Consider the following 21,872-nt stretch of genomic DNA (forward strand, 5'->3'; position numbering starts at 1 on the left):
CTTCCTCCGTCTGGCCCTTATGCTCCAGGAAACATTATGCCTCTGCCTTAAATTACCCTGGAGCCAGGTATCAGGCAACTAGAGATCACCCTGTAGCCCAGTCCCACCAAAATCCTTCACACGAGCCAGACCAAGCTGCTCGCTCTGCCCTGCCTTGTCTTTCCACAGAAGCCCCAACAACAGAAGCCAACAGAAGCCTTGGCCTAAGCAATCCGCTTGCTCCTGTCTTCGGCCTCCAGACTCCTCTGGTGTTTTCCCTTGTGACCCTGGGCTATACAGTGTCCTCTCTGGGATCTGTGACACTTCTTTCCAGGCCCCATTCTTGTTTCCTCGGTGGCCACATGGACTTTACCATTCATCCCACACCCAACAGGTACACTCTTAAAACCCCACTTCTCTCTTACTGTGCAACTTAGGCCACTCGAGGTGCCCAAGGCTCGGTAGGATAAACTGGTGCTGAGCTCAAAGGATTATTGTAAGGGTTCAATGAAATGATATATACAAGTATATACATAACACGTTAGTCTGTCATTCACATTATAATAAGAGTTTTATTTAAAGATTTAGTATAGTAACTGACACACGGTAAGTAAAACGTAAATGTTATGTTACTATTAATACTGTTGTTATTTTTATGATTGAATTTATTTTTCTATCTCTGGAGCACAGCAGCCTATACTGAAAGCAGTAGGTAATGTGATAGCTCTAAAAAGGAATGGACGAAGACCTGGTCCTCGTTTTGAAAGAATGCAAAGGCAGCTCCAAATTGTCTACTGATGAGTAACTTCAGGGATCACAGTGTGGTAGGGGCAGGGCAGGGTGTGGAAACCTGAATTGCTGAGAAGTTTAGATTTTTCTTTAACTTCATTTATTTAACTTTATGTATATATTCATAAAGCCCTGCTTCCCACTGCTATTTAAGCTGTAAGTTGAGGCAAGAGTTCATGCAGCAGTGAGGAGGCTGGTAAGAAGACTAAGTGTGCGTAATCTCAAGGCAGCTTGGAAATGAACATGAAAAACTGAAAATGACCTTGTGGCTTCAGAAGGTGGAAGCTCATAGGTCCTGTCCACGTGCCAGCTCTCAGGTTGCACAAACATCAGCAGCACCACCTCACCTGGCTGAAGGAGGCCTCGGAAGCTTCCCTAGATCTCCTGCATGCACAGTTTGCACATTTAGGGGTTGGATTCATTTCCTATTCTCCCACCCCACCATTCATTCTCCACTCGTCACTTAAAAATTGTTGATTAAGCACCTACTGTGGGCCAGACATTTTCCTAGACTATAGAAGCACACCAGTGAGCAGACTCTTGCTCTCATGGACCTGACATTCTAGAAAGGAAGAAAACCATGAACAAATCAATATGCAATGCAGCAGGTGGTGATGGATGCTATGGAAAAGGGTGAAGAAGAGTAAGGGCAGGAAGATGGTTACTCTATACTAAAGAGGTCAGGAAAGGCCTCTCTGGTAAGGGGATATTCGACAGAGAGTTGAAGAAAGTGAAAGAGTACCATTTGGATATCCAAGGGAAGCGCATTCCTGGAAGAGGGATCAGCAAGTACAAAGGCTCTGAGGAAGAAGTGAGCTTTGCATGAATGACAGACAGCAAGGATGGCTTGCAGCGCATGAAAGAAACTTAGAGGAGGTTTCTGGTCTCTTTGTCTGCACTAGAGTGTCTGTNGGCAGGAAGACGGTTACTCTATACTAAAGAGGTCAGGAAAGGCCTCTCTGGTAAGGGGATATTTGACAGAGAGTTGAAGAAAGTGAAAGAGTACCATTTGGATATCCAAGGGAAGCGCATTCCTGGAAGAGGGATCAGCAAGTACAAAGGCTCTGAGGAAGAAGTGAGCTTTGCATGAATGACAGACAGCAAGGATGGCTTGCAGCGCATGAAAGAAACTTAGAGGAGGTTTCTGGTCTCTTTGTCTGCACTAGAGTGTCTGTGCCCTCTGCCAGACTACCCCACTCATCCTAAAATATGTGCATATTAAGGATTTGACCCCAAATTTTCTTTCATCATAATTTACCTTCTGGTATCCTACCCTGGAAGCAGAAAGTTCCTGCTTTCTCCTAATAATTACTAATTCATCTCCTCTCCAAAATTTAAGGCTAGTGAGGATCGAGACTTAGTCTGTTTATTTACTACTGTATACCCAGTACCTATTTCAGTGCTGGAAACCAAGTAGGTCCTCAATAAATATTTATTATGTGGGTGAACTGGAAAACCCAGCCATGTTATATGGTAATGAGACCACTGACCCTCTTGGAGACAGGAGACCTAAGTCCTACAACAGATGACACAAAAGCAGTAAGACAATGACCTTTACAAATCACTGTCTCGGAGCCTCTGTCTCCTGGCATCAAAAGTTATTGGATTAGAATTGGGGATGACAAAGTCCTGCAGCAGGTATGACCATTCACCCCCTCCGAGGCCCATTACAGTCTCTAATGGACTGTGAATCCTTTCTTTGTAGATGAAATCTACTAGTCAAAGATGACCTTCACAATGAACCTGATTTGCCATCACTCAAGTAGAATACTTTTACGATTCCTTTCAGCTTTGACACTCTCTGATTCAAATCTATTTAAGTTCCTTTGTTTGTCTACTGGGAAGCACAAGTCCCTGCAAACTCAGCCAGTCAGATGCACCAGGAAATCATACTGTTCAGAGTAAGGTGAGCCTTGCTGGCTCCCTACCACGGTGCTTCTGTAGTAGAGGCAGTCAACTAATAACACGTGCTTTAATTCAAGCAAATACTTTTCACCAAAAAAACCCAATTCAATGCTGGCTTTTCCAGGCTCCTTCAAAGGCTGCTGCGTTTGACACTCTGAGTAAGCTGAATGTGGGGGTTCCCCTCAAATACCATCCCACAGAAACTTGGACTCTATTCATAAACCCACCAGCCGTAAGGCTTGGGACCAGTCTGGCCTGGCTTGAGCCTTTATATCTGTATCTTCTGGCTAATAAAAGTGAGTATCTGAGGTCTGTGATTGGTCATGGTCTTTCGAATCTTGAATGCCTTGGCCGATTCTCTTTTCAAGTGTCTGTCCCTGACCTGTCTCTGACCTCCTTCTCTGGGTCCTGTCTAATCTTCCGTGCCTCTGATTGCATCTGAACATTCCTCTTTTCCATATCTCAGAACATATCTCCTTTCAGCCACTCTGGGTAATAAGCCCAAGCCAATCCATCCTGAAGTCTGGAACACGACCCCATATCAGCTATGGCATTGGTATTTCTCCCCCTCAGCAGAAACGCCAATGCCATAGGCATTTCTGCTGAGGGGGAGAAATACGCAAAGATCCAGATACAGAACAGGACCATGAAAAACCCCAAAGTCCTATGGAGAAACCTGGAAGACCAGGCATATCTTTTCATCTCAGCTTCCTTCAAAAACCACTAAAGGGAGTTTTTTAATGACTGGAGGGAGTGTTGTTGTTTTTTTTTAAACTCATAATGATGAAGAAAGATGGAGACGAATCAGCAGAGGAGAGGAGTTGAAAGGATTGTAGAAGCTGAAAATGGCTGAGCAATGTCTGTCCTAGTCAGTCAGAGAATATAAGCGAGAGTAAGGCTTTGTTACGTGGGTTCTCTAATGGGACTTAATTAGGACTTATAGATGTTATGAAAAATGTCTTCAACTCTATGTTCTTAGATGTAACAGAAACCTTGTTCAGATGCCTACATTCAAAATGACTTCCTTTTCGCTTGTTCTACCAACACGTCTTGACGTCGTCCTCAGTGGCGCGTGGTGTCATCAGAAAAGCAAGAGCTGAGAGTTCTGGACAAGGGTTCGAAGCCCAAGTCACAAGTTACAACCTGTGTGATCTTTCTTAGTCTTTTTGGATCTCAGTTTCCTCAGCTGCAGAACAGAAGTGGGAATAATACCAGCCTTGCACGCCCGTGTCAAGAATTTTAAATAACGTATGTTTAAAATGTTCCATATGACGCTCGCTGTACAGCAGCCCCTCAGTCAGCAAAGGGTATCATTTTTATCCTCATTTGGGTGAAGGCACATTTCCCTTTCACAAGGAGATGAGTCTCAAGAGCACCTATGGCAGGTCAAGATTGTCCTCAAAAAGTAGTTTTAAATATTCTTGTATACATGAATAAGAGTTGCTTCCATTGAGGTCCCCACAGTTTGGGGTTCTATAAAAAGTTTTTAAGAGCAGGAGTTACTAGTTGACTAATCGTAACCAAGTCTCTGCTTTCTGAGGGGGATCACTATCTTTATGGGACCAGGATGAGTCCCATGTAAAATGTCCTCCCCCGGAATAGATAAACTGGTGATTTTTGATCCTGGCTGCACATAAAACAATCGAAACGATTCATTTAAATTACTTGAAAGGGGACCCGCATCAGAGTACCTCTAAGAGCTCTCCAGTAACTCCAGTGTGCAGTCAGGATGAAAACCCACTGGGCTTTTTATTTTGTTTTTAAATGAACTACTGGGTGGAGTAACAATTTACTCACTTAAATACTTGCAATTTATTCCAAATCATTTGAGTCTCAGCATAGTTGCTGCTGAATCACTTTCTGAAAAGTAGTTAATAATCTGAAAGCAACCAAGATGTCCTTTGCTAGGTTAATGGATAAATAAACTGTGGTACACCCAAATAATAGGACAAGATGACCTATGATGCCATGAAAAGACATAGAGGGATCGTAAAAGCATATTAGTAAGTAAAAGAAGCTAATTTAAAAAGGCTGCATACTGCCCTGGCTGGTGTGACTCAGTGGACTGAGCACTGGCCTGAGAATCAAAAGGTCATGGGTTCGATTCCCAGTCAGAGCACATGCCTGGGTTGCGGGCCAGGTCCCCAGTGGGAGGGATGTAAGAGGCAACCACACATTGATGTTTCTCTCCCTTTTTTTCTCCCTCCTTTCCCCTCTCTAAATATAAATAAATAAAATCTTTTAAAAACAGGCTACATACTGATGACTAACTATATGGCATTCTGAAAAGGCAAAACTATGGAGACAGAAAAGTGATGAATGATTGTCAGAGGTTTGGGGGAGAGAACAATGGACAGGCAGAACACAGGAGTTTGAGGGTGGTGAAACCAGTCTGCATGGTACCATAATGCTATACATGTCACTGTACGTTTATAAAAGCCACAGAATGCCCAACACCAAGAGTGAACCGCAGTGTGAACTACAGACTCTGGGTGATGATGATATCAGTGTAGGTTCATCAGTTGTAACCGATGTGCCACTCTGGTGGGTGATTAAGAATGGGGATAGAAGTCTATGGTAAAGCTCTGTACTTTCTGCTCAATATTGCTATGACTGAAAAGTCTACTGAAAAAGGAGAAGAGAGAAATCAACAGTCTAATGCAAGAGCCTTTAGCCAAAGTCATGACAATAGAGATTCCAGGAAGCAGCAGGACGCACCGAGCACAGGTGCTCAGGTGACCCTCACTATACCGAGGCCAAAGGAAGGAGACACTCCAGCCCAAAAGGAGAGGTCAGGTCGTAGTTAAAGGAGCAAGTAAGCTAAGGCTCCAAAAAGGAGATGATGCAGAAGCAAACAGAAAATCTGCAAGAAGCAGAGCCCAGTGTGGCAGCAAGACTTGAAGTTGCAGAGGGCAGTAGTTGTTGAAGGACCCTGGGGACAGCATGTACAGCCACCATTTCCCTTGATAGGCGGCCTGAGCTCTCCTACCAGAAGGCTTGCTCTGGACACCAGCATGTCAAGCAGATGATAACCCAGGTAATTTGTTTTTAATTGCTGGGTGTGGTGGTTCTCTTTCTGACAGGCACAGAGTAGAAGTGTACTTCTTTACCCTTTTGGAAGTAATGATAGGGGACTCAAGAGTTAGACAATTTTAGTTTAAGGTAACAGTTAATAAACCTAGTAGTTAATGCATGTATTGCTTCAGAAGCTACAGGTACGGCCCACCCTGACTCCAGGAGATCACAGGCACTTGACCTTTGTGCTCCAGAGAAGGCCAGAAGCAATCAAGGTGGTATCCGAGTCATTGTGTTCCAGAGAGACAGTCCGCCACCCAGGACACAGGACACAGGACACAGATAAAGGAAATGACTGGTCTGCAGATGAAAGGATATCAGGGAAATTGCTGGACAGCAGCTTTTATCTGATTGACCTCTTCCTGAGTTCCAACACTTACCCACACTTTTTCCTCCTTATAAAGAGGCTGGCTTGAAAGGAAATGAAAACTGTCTGTCAGGGTACATAACCCGCCATCGTCTCAGATTGCTGGTCATCCGACAGAGAGCCCATATGATTCAATCCCTGTCTCTGCTTATGGGGTCTGGTAGGTGACAGGCAGCACGAATACAGCTTTTCCAGTTTCAGTAAGAGGTGGGCGTGTGATTGGATTGGCGTGTGAAAGTGAGTGACATGCACATTTCCCATGGAAGCGTTAAAAGCTATTGCAACACCCATCACTTACTGAGTCACTGGCCTAGGGTGCCTCGTGGTAGAGCAAAATTAATTTTTTTGTGTGTTAAATCACAGAGATTTGGAGGTTGTTTATTACTGCAGCATAACTAGTGTCTTTTGATTAATGTGCTATAGCTTGAGATTATGAATGAAACTCTTCTTGCTTGGGGTTTCTCAACCATAGTACACTTGACATTCGGGCTTGAGTTATGCTGTGTTGTGGGGTTATTCTGTGCATTGTAGACATTGTGTAGTATCCCTGGATTCCACCGACAGGACACCAACGGTACTCCTTCCCCAGTGCGACGATCAGAAATGCCTCCAGACAGTCTGATTCCCCATATTCGAGATGCCTAGAGTAATCAGATTCGTAGAGACAGAAAGTAGAACAGAGGTGGCCAGGGTCTGGTGGAGAAAGGAATGGGAAGTTATTGTTTAATGGGCAGAGTTTCAGTTTTAGAAGATGAAAATTGTTCTGGGCATGGAAGGCGGTGGTGATGGGAGCACAACAGTGTGAGTATACTGAAGGCCACTGGACCTCAAGCTTAAACCTGGTCAGGATGGTACATTGTACGGTACGTGTGTTCGCCACAATTTTTAAAAATGGAAGGAGAAATCCCTGGTTGGTATGGCTCAATTGGTTGGGCATCATCCTGCAAACCAAAGGGTCATAGGTTCGATTCCCAGTCAGGGCACATTCCTAGGTTGTGGGTTCAGGGCACTTACAAAAGGCAACTAGTCGACGTTTCTCCCTCACACCAGTGTTTGTCTCTCTCTCTTTCTCCCTCCCTCCTCCTTTCTCTGAAATCAATGGGCATGTTTTTGGGTGAGGATTTTTTTAAAAGAAAAGAAAAAGAAAGGACTCATGTTCTCCATTACAAAAAAAATTGTCTCCAGACATTTGCCAAATGTCCCCTTGGGCCGGGGTGGGAGGGGCTACATAGCCCCTAGTTGAAAACCACTGTTTCAGCTGTAGTGGCAGCTCACTGGAACGCATGTATAAAACCGTGGGGCAGGGCTCAGCCCTGTTTGATGCCATTAAGGGTTAGGATTTCAATTCTTTTAAAAGTGCTTCAATCTACTCTGATTTTAGGCCAGGATCTCCGAAACAATTAAACGGTTTAATCCAGAAAAGATTCCTCACTATGGGCCCAAAACTGGTTTGGTAGAAATAAGCCCCATGAAAACCATTACATTATATAAAGCTTTTCCCTCCATTTGATAAATGGAGCACACTAGGAATTTCACTTGGAATAATTATTCCTCAAGCCTCCTGGTTCCTTACACAGACCCTAAGGTTAAGGGGCAAAGCCAAGTGGAAGAAAAAGTATGGAAAAATTGGAGGGACTTCCCAGCAGGTTTGTGGGCCTGTCATTTGACAAGGGTTTGTGGTTTTCCCTTCTTGAGTTCATCTTAGGAAGTATTCCTCCAGCCTGGGGAATAAATTCAGGCCAGCGCAGGGGTCCAAACGGTGATGGGCTCTGCTCTCCATGAATGAGTCCCATGCTGACACTGAAGCAGCGGAGGGCTTCTTATGTACCTGCACCCCCTCTGCACGAATTGTCTCGGAGAATCCTCTTTCCATCTCAACACTGGGAGTATATTTTTACCCCTCAGTCCTTTTTCATAGCGACTCTTACAGATTGCCCCAGGTTGGGGCCATTGAACAGAGGGCAGCGAAGGGCTGGGGGAGGACATCAACACCAAAGAAGAAACTGGTGCACTTGATTGCAAGGCTTCTCACTCTGGCCTTCACGGACATTCCCCAGGTTGATGCTGAAACTGCCCACCCCCAAGCTCTGTAACAGGCATGAACAGACTACCCTCTTCTCCTCGGTTCCCATGGCCAGGATCCTTAACTAATGCTCTACCCACAAAGCAGGGCCAGTTGCACAAGCTGTGGCCTCAGCTGCTCACTCCAACATCTGCTCTCGATTTGCTTACTGAACACCTCCCACACGCATGGAGCCGTGTTGTCACGCTTCATCTGCTTAGCTTGTTGCCCCCTCTGCCCTCAAACGCATCTGCATCTGCACACACCTGTCCCCTTCCCACCCCCAGTTCTGCCCAATGTTGATCTGTCCATCTGTGTCCCAACCCCCAGCCCCTCGGGAGCTTGCACCATCAATTATATGCTCTCGGTCCAGATTTTTTACCCTCTCCACCCCTGGGGCTCCTTCCTTTATTCAACAAAGTAACTTAAGTCTTTCCCATCATGGTGTGGAGGAAGGAATTCCTCCTTTTATCCCTGTCTCCATCTCTAGCTTCTTAGAGTGAAGTCTACCATCTTCCTTGCTACTTATTTACCCCTGTACTAAGTGGATCAGTGTCTCCCCCGCAAATTCATGTCCTTCCCAGGAACCTCAGGATGAGATCTTCTTTGGACATGTGGTGTTGAAGACGGAATTGGTTAGGAGAAAGGTGCAGTATGACCAGTGTCTTTGTAAGAAGAGAAGAAGCACAGACAGCAAACGGAAACTGCGACACGATACTCGAGGCACAGATTGGGATGATGTGTCTGTAAACCCAGGGACACCAAGGACTGCCAGTAGCAGCAGTAGCTAAGAGAAAGGCATGGAACAGACCCATCCCCAGAGACTTCAGAGAGAGCATGGCCCTTCTGACACCTTGATTTTGGACTTCCAGCCACTGAAACAGGAGAAGAATAAATTTTGGTTGTTGCCAAGCACCAAGTTTGAGGTACTTTTTAATGGTGGCCCCAGGAAACCAACACCCTCTAAGCCACCACAGTTTTCCTTTTGGCTCCAAGTTCCTTCCATACATAACCTACTAGAGCCAAACCCAGTCTTTGATTTATCTGACCTTCCTCACTTCGTGCTACTCACTCATTCCTGCTGTTGCCCTTCTCCTTTGGCATCTACAATATCACTAGGTGTTGGTCCTCCTCCAGCATCCTTCCCAGCCCCCTTCACGGCCTCCTACTCACAGCCACTGACTGAAAAGTGGCATCCCTGAGACCACCCCTGCCTCTCTTCTCACTCAGGCCCTGCTGCCATCTCCCCCAAACACCAGCTCTCTTACCACCGACATGATGGTGCCTCCCCAAATCCCCCTGTCCAAACTTCTCTCCCGAGTTCTGGTTTTGAAGTTCTTACTGCCTCCTGAACATGCCCACCTGGTGCTGGTATGAGCACCTCGAATACACGTGGCTACGATGGAAGTCATTGTCAGAACCCCCTTCTCAAATGCACCTGCTTCTCCTTCTGCAAGGGGCCCCCCAAACAGAATTTGTTTATAAAACCTGTGTATTTATTCTTACTTGTTTAAACGTCAGTCACCTTCAAAGTACTCTCCATCTGATGATTACACCTATTGAGATGTTTTCTCCACTGCTCAAAACGGTTTGTGAACTTGTTGATTGTGACGCCTTTTAGTGCTTCTGCTGTTTTTTGTTTCATCTCTTCCATATCGGCAAAATATTTCCTTTTGAGGACTTTTTCATCCAGGGAAACAAAAGAAAGTTGCTTGGGGTAAAATCGGGTGAATAGGGAGGGTGAGGCGTGGGGATCATGCTGTTTTTGGTAAAAAACTGCTGAGCACTCTGAGCAACGTGGGGAGGTGCGCTCATAAATCACCCACCATGAAATGAGAAAACGCATTGAAAGAGTCTTCCAAAAAAATTCATTGAAGCTGAATGCAGCTTCTCACAGCAATGCCAGCTGGTACACTGATGCAGATGGGTTCCTAGAGCACTCACCTAGCGGGATGGGAGATGCCTGTACTACAAGGGGCCCACCCTCCAGGAGATAATTCTGATTTTGGGGGGTCCCCCCTCGTATAACCCACATGTCCATGCAGGGGCACAAGTCAGCCACTGGGCGTCCTCCTGGACTCCTCCTACCCGCTTCACGGTGGTCCCCGAGGCCAGAGGACTCTGTCCATGTGGGTTAGGGAATTCCCCTCCTTCCCGTCCCTGCTCCTGCAGATTTAGCTCAGCCTCTCACCACCTCCTGTGACTAATGTAAATCCTTCCTAAATCTCCCTTGAATGCTGCTCACAGGGATAGCTTCCTATACCACCTAAGACAAGTCACTTTTCTATTTCAAAAGTTTCAGAGCTTCCTGATTGCCTGCATGCCAATGTCTTTGGCACACCTTGGCTTGGAATAATAAAATTTCTTAGCAACTGGCTCTCAATAGTTTAGAGTGAAGGGAGACTAGGGTCAGTTTCAGGACCCACCATGTATTGGCTGTGTGGCCCTGGACAAGGTACCTGACCTCTCTGTGTGTCATATTAGATTCTTCATCTGTAAAATGGGGATAACAATAGTACCTACCTCACTGGGTCGTTGTAAAAATCAAATAAACTAATATGTGTAGAGTGCCCCAAACTGCACCTAGTATGTGGTATCTGAGCACTAAATATTAACCGCTATTTCTGTAGGTACTACCTTCCCCCTTCCTTTCTTCCCAGCTCTGCATGTGCATTGTTCTCCAGCCAGTCAGAATCACTCTGCAATCACGCTTGGTGTACCCTGGCTCTTGGCCTTGACACGCAGTCCTTGGAATACCTTTGCTTCCACCTCTCGTCCTAAGGACCCAGTGAACACACTTCAAAACTCATGTCCTCTGTGAAGTTCCCTGACCTCCCCTCCACTGGTGTTACACATGCTCTTCACTGGGCCATCATCGGAGCACAGGACACCCTGGGTTACAACAAACTGTCTCCTGTCTCTCTGTCAGCTCCTTCAGGCAAGGACTTTGCCTCACTGACTGATCTCGTCCATGGCAGCCCCTGGCACACAGCAGGCTCAATAAAGGCTGTAGAATTAAGTAATGAGTTGGATACAGACATAGAGTACAGGTGAGATACAAATATGCCCCAGGCTGCCTGGGTCAGTCTGGCGCAGGCCATGGTCCTGATGTAATAATTATAGCATCCACTTTTGCTCTCAAAAGTATCTCTATATGCATAACAAACTAAAAAGTCCCTCTAGGTATTAGAGCTGTGAGTCTAGCCTGCCAGACGCCATTGTCCCTGGAATGCCCTGTGCACTAGCCTTAAATAAAATGAATAGATAATAGATGTGAATATAATAGAATTTCCAAATAATTGATGTAATGCCCTAAATAAAAGATAAAGAAGATTTTAAAAGAAAATAGCTTAAAGTAAAATTATATATGTTCTGATGTGTAAATGCTTGGCTAGATGTTGTTCCACCTTAAAACAATTAAAAGGCGCTGGGCAGAATATATGAAACAATGGTTTCTAATATACTGGAACTAAGCAACAAGGGACAGTGATCCCCTGGATATGGGAAACAAACCAGGTGAGCCCTCGATCGTTCCAGCTTACTGCCTTGTGAGGGTTTCCAGGCCTCAGCACAGGAAGAGGGGTGCAGACAGAGCCCAGAGGTCTTCCCGAGTTGAGAAGACGGAGCTGAGAAGCTGTGAAGGCTGAGGTGGCTGGAATGGAATAGAGCAGAGGACTGGGGAAGAGAGCGCTGCTAGGCCCTGCAGCAACTGCTCCTCCCCTGGAGCATCAGCAGAGCCTGCGTTTGAAAAAGCAACCTGAGACAGAGGAGGACCCATCCACAAGGAGTACAGGGAGTAGCACCAGGTGCTCACATGGAGCCAGAATACTGCCGATTGCCGTCAGCCAGAACGGGAGACCTCAGTTCATGAGGCACTGGGCAGAGCACTCAGACGGCTTGTGCTCCGGGCAAACCAGCTCCGCATTAAATGCCGTTCTTATCACCCAATAAAGCAAGGTCTGAAAGGCTCAAATTGTTTCCAAATAGGAAATACAAAATTATCAAGTACTAACTATCGAGACAAAATTCACAATGCCTGTCATCCGATCAAAAATTATTGGGTCATGAAAAGACAAGAAAATGTGACAAATAATGAAAACCAATAAAAAATGACACAAATCAAAACCAATCCAGAAATGACACAAATGATAGAATTACTATACAAGAACATTTAAACAGTTATACAGCTATATTTCATATGTTCCAGAAGCTTTAGAAAAGACTGAGCATTTTAACTACAGGTGAAATTAACATGGGATTAACAGCAGATTAAACACTGCAGAACAAAGATAAGTAAATTTCAAAATATAGCAATAGAAATTATGAAAAATGAAACAGAGAAAAAAAATAACGGCATCAGTGACCTGAAGGACAACTTTAAACAGTCTGATATTTGCATATTTGGAGTCCATGGCAGGGGGACAGGGACCGAAGAAATACTTAGGAAATAAAGGTTGCATTTTTCCAAACGTCAAGTAAGACTACACAAGAAGAGAGTGAACTAGTCATATGCTTACATCTAGACATGTCAATCACCATGGAAGTGGCCATTACAACTGCAGACAATTTACAGGAAGCGTCACACCGTTGATTCAGATTCAAGTATCATGCGGGGTTTTCTCCCTCGAGTGGGACCGCTGGTGTATTTCAGGATGTCCGCCAACCCTAAACCTCACTCCATATCCGTGATGCCTCCCAATCACTATGCCCAAGAAAACGAAAGTCACTCCCGAGTGTGGTGCCACTTCTTTGTGAACCGTTGGTTAAGAATAGACCAAGGCCAGCACAGAACATGGGCTGCATTTGTATGGCCTGGGAGTTAAAAATGCATGTACCTTTTTAAAGGTTGTAAAGAGGAGGAGGAGGAGGAGGAGAAGGGAGAGGAGGGACAGAAGGAGAAAAGAAAGAGGAGGGAGAGGATGTCAGATCATGAAAATCAAGAAAATCAAAACAAGAAAGAGGAGGAGGAGAAAGAGAAGAAAAGGGGAAGTTTTTCTGACCCCTGGCCTATCTAGACTGCAGAGGAAAAGGGATAACATCTGGTCTGTTCTCGCAGGGAGTTGATAATCTAGTGGAATGTGTCCATTGTGATTCAGTCATAGGGGCAGAACCACTGTGAGGGCATGCAATAAGGGGTTTATTACAGGGATTAGACTATGAGGTTGTGAGAGCTGGCGGAGAAGTCTGCACTGGGCCTTTGGGTCTGGTGGTGGCTGGAATTCACTGCACATCAATCAGACTGTCAGTCAGAAGGAAAAGCTACACATGAAGTAGAGAAAAGCAGGGACAAACTGGAACCCCCCCTGAACAAATTGGAAGCTGTGAAAACAAACTAGAGCCTCTGTGTGTCTGTCACCACCTCTGACTCCACGAATGAAAGTAACCCGAAGAAGCCAGCATGCTTTGCTGCACAGCTGCACACGTGCCCCCGTCCTCCCTGCACGCCCCACACACTGTGGGCTGACCCAGCACCACACCCATCACATGAAAGCCCAACATACCTAGGAAAATGGAAATTGACATTTTACTTGGTGTGCGTATTCGTTAAAGCAATAAGGAGCCCCCAGAAATTGGCTACTTTCAACTTTTATTGAACATGTCTCTTATACTCAAGTGAAATCTGTTCTATCCAGTTTAATTTCTTCCCTATCCTGAGTCCCTTCGATTTGGAGTTATCCAAAAATGATTTTCCTTCTCATGAGTGCAGAATTTGTTATTACCCTGCTCTTTCCTTGACTGGATGTTATCACATTTTAACTTTCACTTTAAAAATACAAAACAATGTAAAACCTAAAATTTTGAAACATAAAATGTCTTTGGAACTTCAACTAAAAATGCAAAGGAATAAAGAGCTTTATTTTTTGCCAAAATAAGACTAGATTTATATCTTTAGATGAAATACTTGATTGGTAATTCTATATTTCTATAAATACATGGACATAGCAATCTAGTCTTAAAAGTTGCAAGAAAACATTACATTTACGTTGAGGGAACTTTCACTTAACTTTTCTCAGACTCATGTATACCTTAATTAAACTTTATTTTCTCCACAGTGGACTCTTCAAAGTATCTTGACTATTCCCTCTGCTCTACACACAATATTATTATTTGCTAATATTCAAAAATCTAAAATAATCTTATCCCTGGGAATATCTTACCATGAAAATATTGCCTTTAATTACAAAATCCAAAATGTCAAATTCTCCAAGACTAGAAGAATTTGTCCAGTTTCTCCAACAACAATAAAAAAGCTTTTTAAAAACAAATACAAGAGGGTTGGAGAGAAACCTGAGACATAAGAGAACATATATTAACTAAATACAGTGGGCAGACCTTACTTGCATTCCAGTTCAAGCCAGTCAACTAAACAGAAAGTTCTGAGACAATTGAGAACGTTTAAACATCGCCTGGATGAATCGATGGTGCTATTATGATTTACACGGGATAATAGTGTTATGGTCACGTTGATGGAATTCTTATCTCTCAGAAAAATGTTAAAAATATTTGTGGATAAAATGATAGAATATCTGGGAATTTGATGCAAAATAACTCAGTGGGGAGAGGACTTTCAGAAAGTAAAGGTGGAGCCAGGTTGGCCCAGCTGAGAGGTACATAGAGGTTAATTACAACGATCTCTCTAGCTTTGGATGTGTTCGGAAGTTCCCATTATTTGAAAAAAGAGATAATAATTAAGGGAAAATATAAATACTGCTTGAAATGCAACACAGTATCTTTCACACAACAATTATCTTGGATAACACAATAACAGTCACCTTAATCTGAAGAATTATTGATTGCAAATATGACTTTAAATACAGACAGCAAAGCTACAGTATCTGAAGAAAAGGAAATCTCTTGCACTTAATTTAATCTCATTTTTCTCTGCTTGAATCTGGGAATAGAAACTGCTTCGCTAATCGAATAAATAATAAATATCCCAATATTCTTAATTACTGACTAGAATAAACATACTCCTGCATTCTAAGAACAAATAAGAAAATAAAGTTTATAACCAAATATTTCTGTTACATGTGTTTCTTTTAACATACATACCTTGGTTATATTAAGGTAATTGAGAAACAGGGAACTGGTGTTGAATTAAGTTTCAGACTGGATTCTCAAATCTTTTTTTCTTACATCTAATTTTCTGAGTGTTTTTTTCAGGGGGTGGGGAGAGGGCGGCAAATTTTGATAGTATTAGCTGTCATCTAAGTTCTTTGAACCTAGCGGTGTGTGTGGAATCAATAAGTGCTTAAAACACACGAAATAAGGTCAGTGCTGATATAAAAAAGCAGCCATTAAGACTAAACTGTTTTCGTAGAGATTACGGGAAGGTGACATTAGCAACGACAATAAGATCACAGTTTAGATTGGAACCAGTGCTAATGCAGAAGACATTTCTGGACGTTCTCCCTAAGTACTGGGCGGAATAGAGCTGAGTCCCTCCACTTTCAACCAAATGTGGTGAGAGATTGGTGCAAAATCTTAGAAGACGAAATTTGCTTTATCTCTTTCCCAGCCTTATTAGTTCCTATCGTCGTTTTGATCCTGGTCTTTTTAAAAAAAAATACAGTTCCTGCCGTTTCTCTGAATTTTTCTACCGTCTGCTGTTGCATTCCAGTCCACATGAAAGAAGTAGGGGGACTCCGGTTCAGGCCGACGGGAGAAAAGAATGGTTTCTGAAGGATCAGCTACACTCCCAGGAGTAAACCAGTACCAGCGGTTTTGGATACACGGGGTCTGAGTGGTTAGGATGTGGCCGCCCTGCTGGATCCCCCTGCGCTGGGCCTGCTGGTGCGACAAGCACCTGGGCTCCAGTTCGCCCGACCCCCAGACGCCCTCTCTCTTCTTCCAAATCTGAGCCCCCACCTCCCCTCCCAGCCCACCTTCCGACCTGAGCGTGAACCGAGGGCAGCTGCTCCCGCTGGCCGGCGTCCTCACCCCCCGTCCCCCAGGCCCGAGCTGCCCGGCAGCTAGGGCGCAGTGCGCCTCTGACGTCGTCCGGATCCAGGGCCCTGCGTGGGGCGCGCAGTGAAGCGCAAAGTCAAGATTCCGGAGATGAATTGAGGGCCAGTGCGGGGCAGTTAGCTGCCCACCGCCACCGGCGGGGCGGGCAGCAGGGAGGAGACCGCGGCTCCCGCCTGCTAGCGGACCAGGGTTCGCTGTGCCGCCGACGCCTGGGTACTTGGGGACCACGCGGGGAAAGAGAACGAAAATGCGGCCAGGGAGAAAGAACGTACTCTCAGGCCTCTCTGAGATCCTGCGTTGAGCAGAGTCCTTTAGTTCGACGTCGGCCGGGTCGCGGCCACGTCCTGTCCTCGCAGTGACCTTCCTGGGGAAACGCAGAGCAGACTTGGGGGCAAAAGACTTGGGAGACTGGAGGGGCGCGCGCGCCAGTGCTTCCTGGCCCAGGCCGCTCCGGGCCTCGGCCTCTGCGACCCAAGGGAGGCCCAGGCAGGAGAATGTCGCGGGCGCCCGTGGGGTTGTGGTTCAAAGACCAGACAAGGACCGTTATCTCTGCCTCAGAAGGATCCTCGAAAGAGTTTCTTAATTTCTGTAAGTCACAAATGTCTGAGCTGCATAATGGGGATTCCGTAGTGTCATTCGGTGCTGGGAGAGTTCCAGGCGTGAAACCGTGTCCTGCGCAGGGACCAGAAACTGGAGGTTAGCCGCCGTCGTTACTGTTACAGCGGCAGCACCACGAAGTCTCTCTTCCCAGCTTCCCTCTTGCTCTCGCCCCAACCTCTCTGAGCCTCCCAGGCCCTCGCGCTCTGCTCCTCCCGGTGGCTCTGGACGCCATCAGCTTTCTGGCCTCAAGAAGGCGAGCCGGAGGGTTGAGAGCCACCGCAGGCACTGGATTCCGTCGCGCAATTCGGAAGCGGCATTACCCTGTCTGCGCGGATTTTGAATGGACCGGAACGCTTGACCAAGGCCGCTGTCAGAGGCCAGCACCCGGGTGAGCAGAAGGCGGGACTCAGAAGGCGCCGAGACGCCCTCGCGCAGAACCACCGGGATCCAGAGCGTCTGTCTGGCGTTCTGCACGGCGTGGAACGCGGCCAGGCCTGGTCACCGCGCTGAGCTCGAGGCCGCGCGTCCACATCCCGCCGCCCACCCTCCCTGCCTAGGGCCCTGCGGAGTCACCAGGACGCCCGGGATGTGCCAGCCCGGCCCTCATTGAGGGCTCGGCGAGTTCTCGACATTATCAGCGGCTCGCTCCGACCTCACTAAGACGGGACCTCCCCACGCGGTGGCCGCGCTTCTGACCAGGTGGATCCGAAGCGCCACATTCAGTCGGAGAACGACGTTTAATTTACTCTTCTACTGAACTGATGTTTTTTTTTTTTTTCTGAAAATTCATCATTCGACATGGTTCCATTAGGTAAAAATTAGGAGCTTGGGGGCCGGCTCGAGGCAGGTTACGACCCGCAGTCACCAATGTTGGCGGCTGTACTGGTCTGGCCTGGGGCAAAGGCAAGCCAGAGAACTCGCGGTCTCCTGCGAGACGCGGCCCCGCTGGGAGAGCCTCGGGGTCGCAGGAGGCTCCACCTGGCGCCGGGACGACGTCTGTGGACCAAATAAAAGGAGGAATGTGGGCCTAGAGATGCTTTTGCGCGAAGGGATAAGGAGAGTTGGAATGTGAACGGGCTCCCTTTATTCTCGGCTTCTTTCCAAACTTTTCGGTTGGCCCAGACCTGGAGAATTTGCTAAATCGATCTTAAAGCGGAGGTGCAGAGTGTCAGACAGGCTGAGTTCACGACTGGCCAAAGCCCAAGGAGCGAGACGTGGAGGAAGGAGAAAGAGGCTTGGGGAGGGTCGCCTGCAGCCCAAGGATAGGAGCCTAATGTGTGGGGCTGGCGGCGCCGCCACGCAGGCGAAGGTTGCCCGGGCAGAGCAGAGGGCAGACTCCGGACTTCTGCGTCCCAGCGGCTACCAGGGGTTGGGCTTGGCAGCTTTCCAGGACGTCTCTGGAATCGAACCACCAAGTCCCGAGGATGTAAGGATTGCAGGCGGAACGTGCCGAAGAAATTACGAGTGATGGGATGGAGACGAGAAGCTGGAGTGAGAATGGACCAATTAGACGGCTGTAAATACTTGTGTCTCTGTCATTCCTCCCTCGGGTAACGAGACATTCCTAGCTGGGGCCGAGGAGTGGCTGAGGCGGGGGGACTTCTTCACATTCACAGAGTGACTTCTTCCGAAACTGACCTGAAAGTAATGCTTTGAAAAGGAAAGGAAAGGAAAAAGAAAGAGAGAAAAGAAAAAAGAGAGAGAGAGAAGTGGAGAGGAGCAGGGAAGGGAAGGAGAGAGGGGCAAATTAGTTTGTTCAAGAGCGGAAAGGTCTCTAGAAATTTGCGTCCTCTGGCGGAGTATTTCATGATGGGCAACTTGGTCTTCTTTCCCTCCCAGCCAGTCACCTGAAGCCGACTACAGTGAACCCTTTCTGGATGCAAAGTCGGTCCAGAAATCAACTCTTTTTGAAACAAAAAGAAGTTACTTTCTGGTTTAAAAAGACAGAACAGGAGTCCCTAAAGTCACTTTCCTAGAAAGAGAATTTTTAAAATTGTAAATGAATTACAGTTCATTTTGTAATGACATGAATGCTTCTTTGATATAATCCTTTTCTTGGGGCCTTCGTTTTGGAAGTTCTAATTGATTTTAAAATACAGCCCTGGCTGGTGTGGCTCAGTGGATTAAACACCGGCCTTCAAATCAAAGGGTCACTGGCTCAATTCCCAGTCAGGGCACATCCCTGGGTTGCAGGCCAGGTCCCCAGTGTGGGGTATGTGAGAGGCAACCACACATTGATGTTTCTCTCCCTCTCTTTCTCCCTCCATTCCCCTCTCTTTAAAAATACACAAATAAATAAATCTTTTTAAAAAACCTTCCTCCCATACCCAGCAAACATTGGCCTTCCGAATTGCCTTCAAATAGTCCTCCAAATTATTCGGAAGAAAAACATTTTTAGGAAGATGAAAAATAAATGGAGACTATATTTACATTTCCTCCAGTTACTTTATTCTAAAGTTTATATATATATTAAACCCCATATTTCCAAAGACAGGTCTTTTCAACTTCAAATATTTGGAAGTTTTAAAAGTGATTTTGAAAATGAGTTGTTTTTGATGTCTGTAATGAATAAAATTGTAAAACTAAATTGTTTAATTTGGAGAAAAGAACTAATTCTAAAAGAAGTTCCATTTAGAAAGTGAATAGTGAGAAGTAACCTAAAATAAATGATGTCCTGTAATGATTTAGCACTTTATTTAATTTATATAGCTGGGTTTAATTTTAACACCTTTCCATGGAATTTGGCAAATCGGAGACACAAATCAGAAATAAATGCTCTGAAATTAAAATTCTACTTCCAATACACATCAATTTCAGGAAGACATAAAGGACATGAGCACTTTGTTCTGGACTTGGGGATAATACTGGCAGTTCCCAGGGAGAGAAAAAGGGAAAACATGGTGTGCATTGCACATTGTATCTTTGTTTTCCTTTTCCCACAGAACAAAATGCCCCACTCACGTTCATCCTTCCTCTGGAAATGTGCAAACCGGAAACGCCCAAGAAGCCACACGTGGAGGCTGGAAAAGGCGGACCTTGACACCATGTGAGGTTGACGTTCATGCCGTCCAAGAAAACAGTACTCAACTTTCCCTTTGTAAATGTTTTGCAATGAGCAGAAATTAGTGGTTGCTTTGCTGTGGGATGCTAATGCAGACACCTAGTCCGGGCTACGCAAGGTGTAGTGAGTATTCAAGGACAGGCGCCCGGGAGAGACCGACCGGGGTCTCCCTGTCCTCTCTCTTCTCTCCAGGTCCCCTCACCACCTGACTTCGGCCTGGAGCCCTCTGCTCTAGGCTGACACCCCAGCAGCGCAGCTGCGGATAGGTGCTGGCCCAGCAGCTCGCCTTTGCTGGCCAAGTCCTGGCGCTGCTGCTGTTGCTGCTGCAACACCGTCCGAGCAGCGGATGCGGCAGCTGCAGCGGCTGCGGAGGCAGACACATGGAGCAAGGGGGCAGCGACCTGGGTGTGCAACAGGCACGACGAGCGTTGCAGCAGGTGACAATAGCCCCATGGAGTCAGGGACAGACTCTGGGCGGTCCCTGTACCCCCTTCTCTGACTCCTTGCATGATACTCTCGATGCTGAAGGAGGTGCATCCGCCTCCCGGCCGTGACGCCGGCCCCCTGGCCACCTCCCAAGGCCTGGAGCCCACGGTGGGCTGCAAAGCTCTGAGGGAGCCGCTGGGGGTCACCAGGTCTGCGCCTTGCACTTTCCTCGGTGCCTCCAAGTAGGTAGGGGCGGACAGCAGCAAGTAGCGAAGAGGATGAGGATGCAGCAAAGAGCACGGGCGGCTCCCGGGAGCGGTGTCAGGGTAGGCCCCGGACACCGGCAGCCGGGCTGGAGACCCGAGCAGCAGGCTCGCGTAGGGGCCGTGCAGGGCGGCTGGCGCTGCGGGCAGGGGGAAGGGGTGGTGCAGGTGGGCTCCCGCGGGCGGGTGGTGGCGCTTGAAGCGCTTCCTGCGCCGAAGGAAGCTGCCGTTATCGAACATGTCCCGGGAGGCGGGGTCCAGGCTCCAGTAGTTGCCCTTGCCCGGGTGCCCGGGCTCTCGGGGGATCTTGACGAAGCAGTCGTTGAGCGAGAGGTTGTGCCGGATGCTGTTCTGCCAGGCGGGGAACTTGCGGCGGTAGTAGGGGAAGCGGCTGCTGATGAAGGCGCAGATGCCGCTGAGCGTGAGGCGCTTGTGCGGGCTCTGCAGGATGGCCATGGTGATGAGTGCGATGTAGGAGTAGGGGGGCTTCGCTGGCTGCGGGGCATCCCCAGAGGTCCCCGCAGATCCCATGGAGGCCGTGAACTTGGGAGAGTCGCTCCGGCAGCCTCTGCTCTCGGTGGGCTCCCAGGACAGCGCTCCTGCACCATGCCTTGCCCCCCGAGGCTCTGGCTGGTGCGGCTGCTCCAGGAACTGCGGGCTCCCTTCGTCCTCCACGTTTTCCTCTTCCTTCTCGTCGTCTTCACCTTTCTTCTCTCCCAGGATATCGATCTCACAGGCTTCCCCTTTGGGGCCCCGGAGGCTGCACGGTGGTGTGGAGCGAAGGCGCTCGATTATCGGCAAGTTCATGGAGGAACAGGTCCCGCAGCCGGAGGGAAGTGGCGGCCGCTCACCTGTCCTGCAGTGGGCTGGGCTGGATGCCAGGGTTAGGGTGTTCCAAGAAGTGGAAATGTTCCCGGCGACTCTTTAGAAGTTCTTTACTTCTGGCTTCTCCTTTACAATACCCAAGTCCAGCACAGATGCGCTTTGCCTTTTACTAAAGCTTCTTCGAGTCCTTGCGTGGTGGACTTTCACGCCCCTTTATACCATTCTTGTCCTCCCTCCGAGCGCTCCCGCTTCCTCGCCACGCAGTCCAGTGCTGAGGGTTCTCTGCGCAATAGCAGACCTGGGAAGAGCCTGCAGCCTCCTCCTCCTCCTTACACCCACCCGCCCCCGAGGAAGATGCTCCACTCCTCAGGTGGGCCAGCCAGCCGAGCCCGGAGTCACACAGGCGTTGTTAATGCACTTCCCAAACTGCGCAAACAGAAAGGAGGTAGGAAAATATCTCACCCACCAATCTACGACCACCTCCGTGATCAGGCCTCCCTCCTGGAGGACAGGGGGCACCGGAATGTATATAGCGTTTGTCAGCGAATGTGT

At 47.3% G+C, this 21,872-nt stretch overlaps 1 protein-coding gene across 1 annotated transcript; it reads right to left on the reverse strand.

Moving 5' to 3' along the window:
* Positions 1-16,976: 16,976 nt before the first annotated feature.
* On the reverse strand, positions 16,977-21,574 carry LOC118997879 (forkhead box protein D4-like 1). Its single transcript, XM_037061785.1, has 4 exons — positions 20,009-21,574; positions 18,109-18,231; positions 17,598-17,741; positions 16,977-17,239 (listed from the first exon to the last, which is right to left on the reverse strand). Exons 1-4 carry the CDS (start codon positions 21,300-21,302, stop codon positions 16,977-16,979), a joined length of 1,824 nt encoding a protein of 607 aa, XP_036917680.1. The 5' UTR covers positions 21,303-21,574.
* Between the last annotated feature and the right edge of the window lie 298 nt (positions 21,575-21,872).

Source organism: Sturnira hondurensis, unplaced genomic scaffold (genome assembly GCF_014824575.4).
Source record: "Sturnira hondurensis isolate 20B ecotype Veracruz unplaced genomic scaffold, ASM1482457v3 Scaffold0013515, whole genome shotgun sequence".
Lineage (NCBI taxonomy): Eukaryota > Metazoa > Chordata > Mammalia > Chiroptera > Phyllostomidae > Sturnira > Sturnira hondurensis.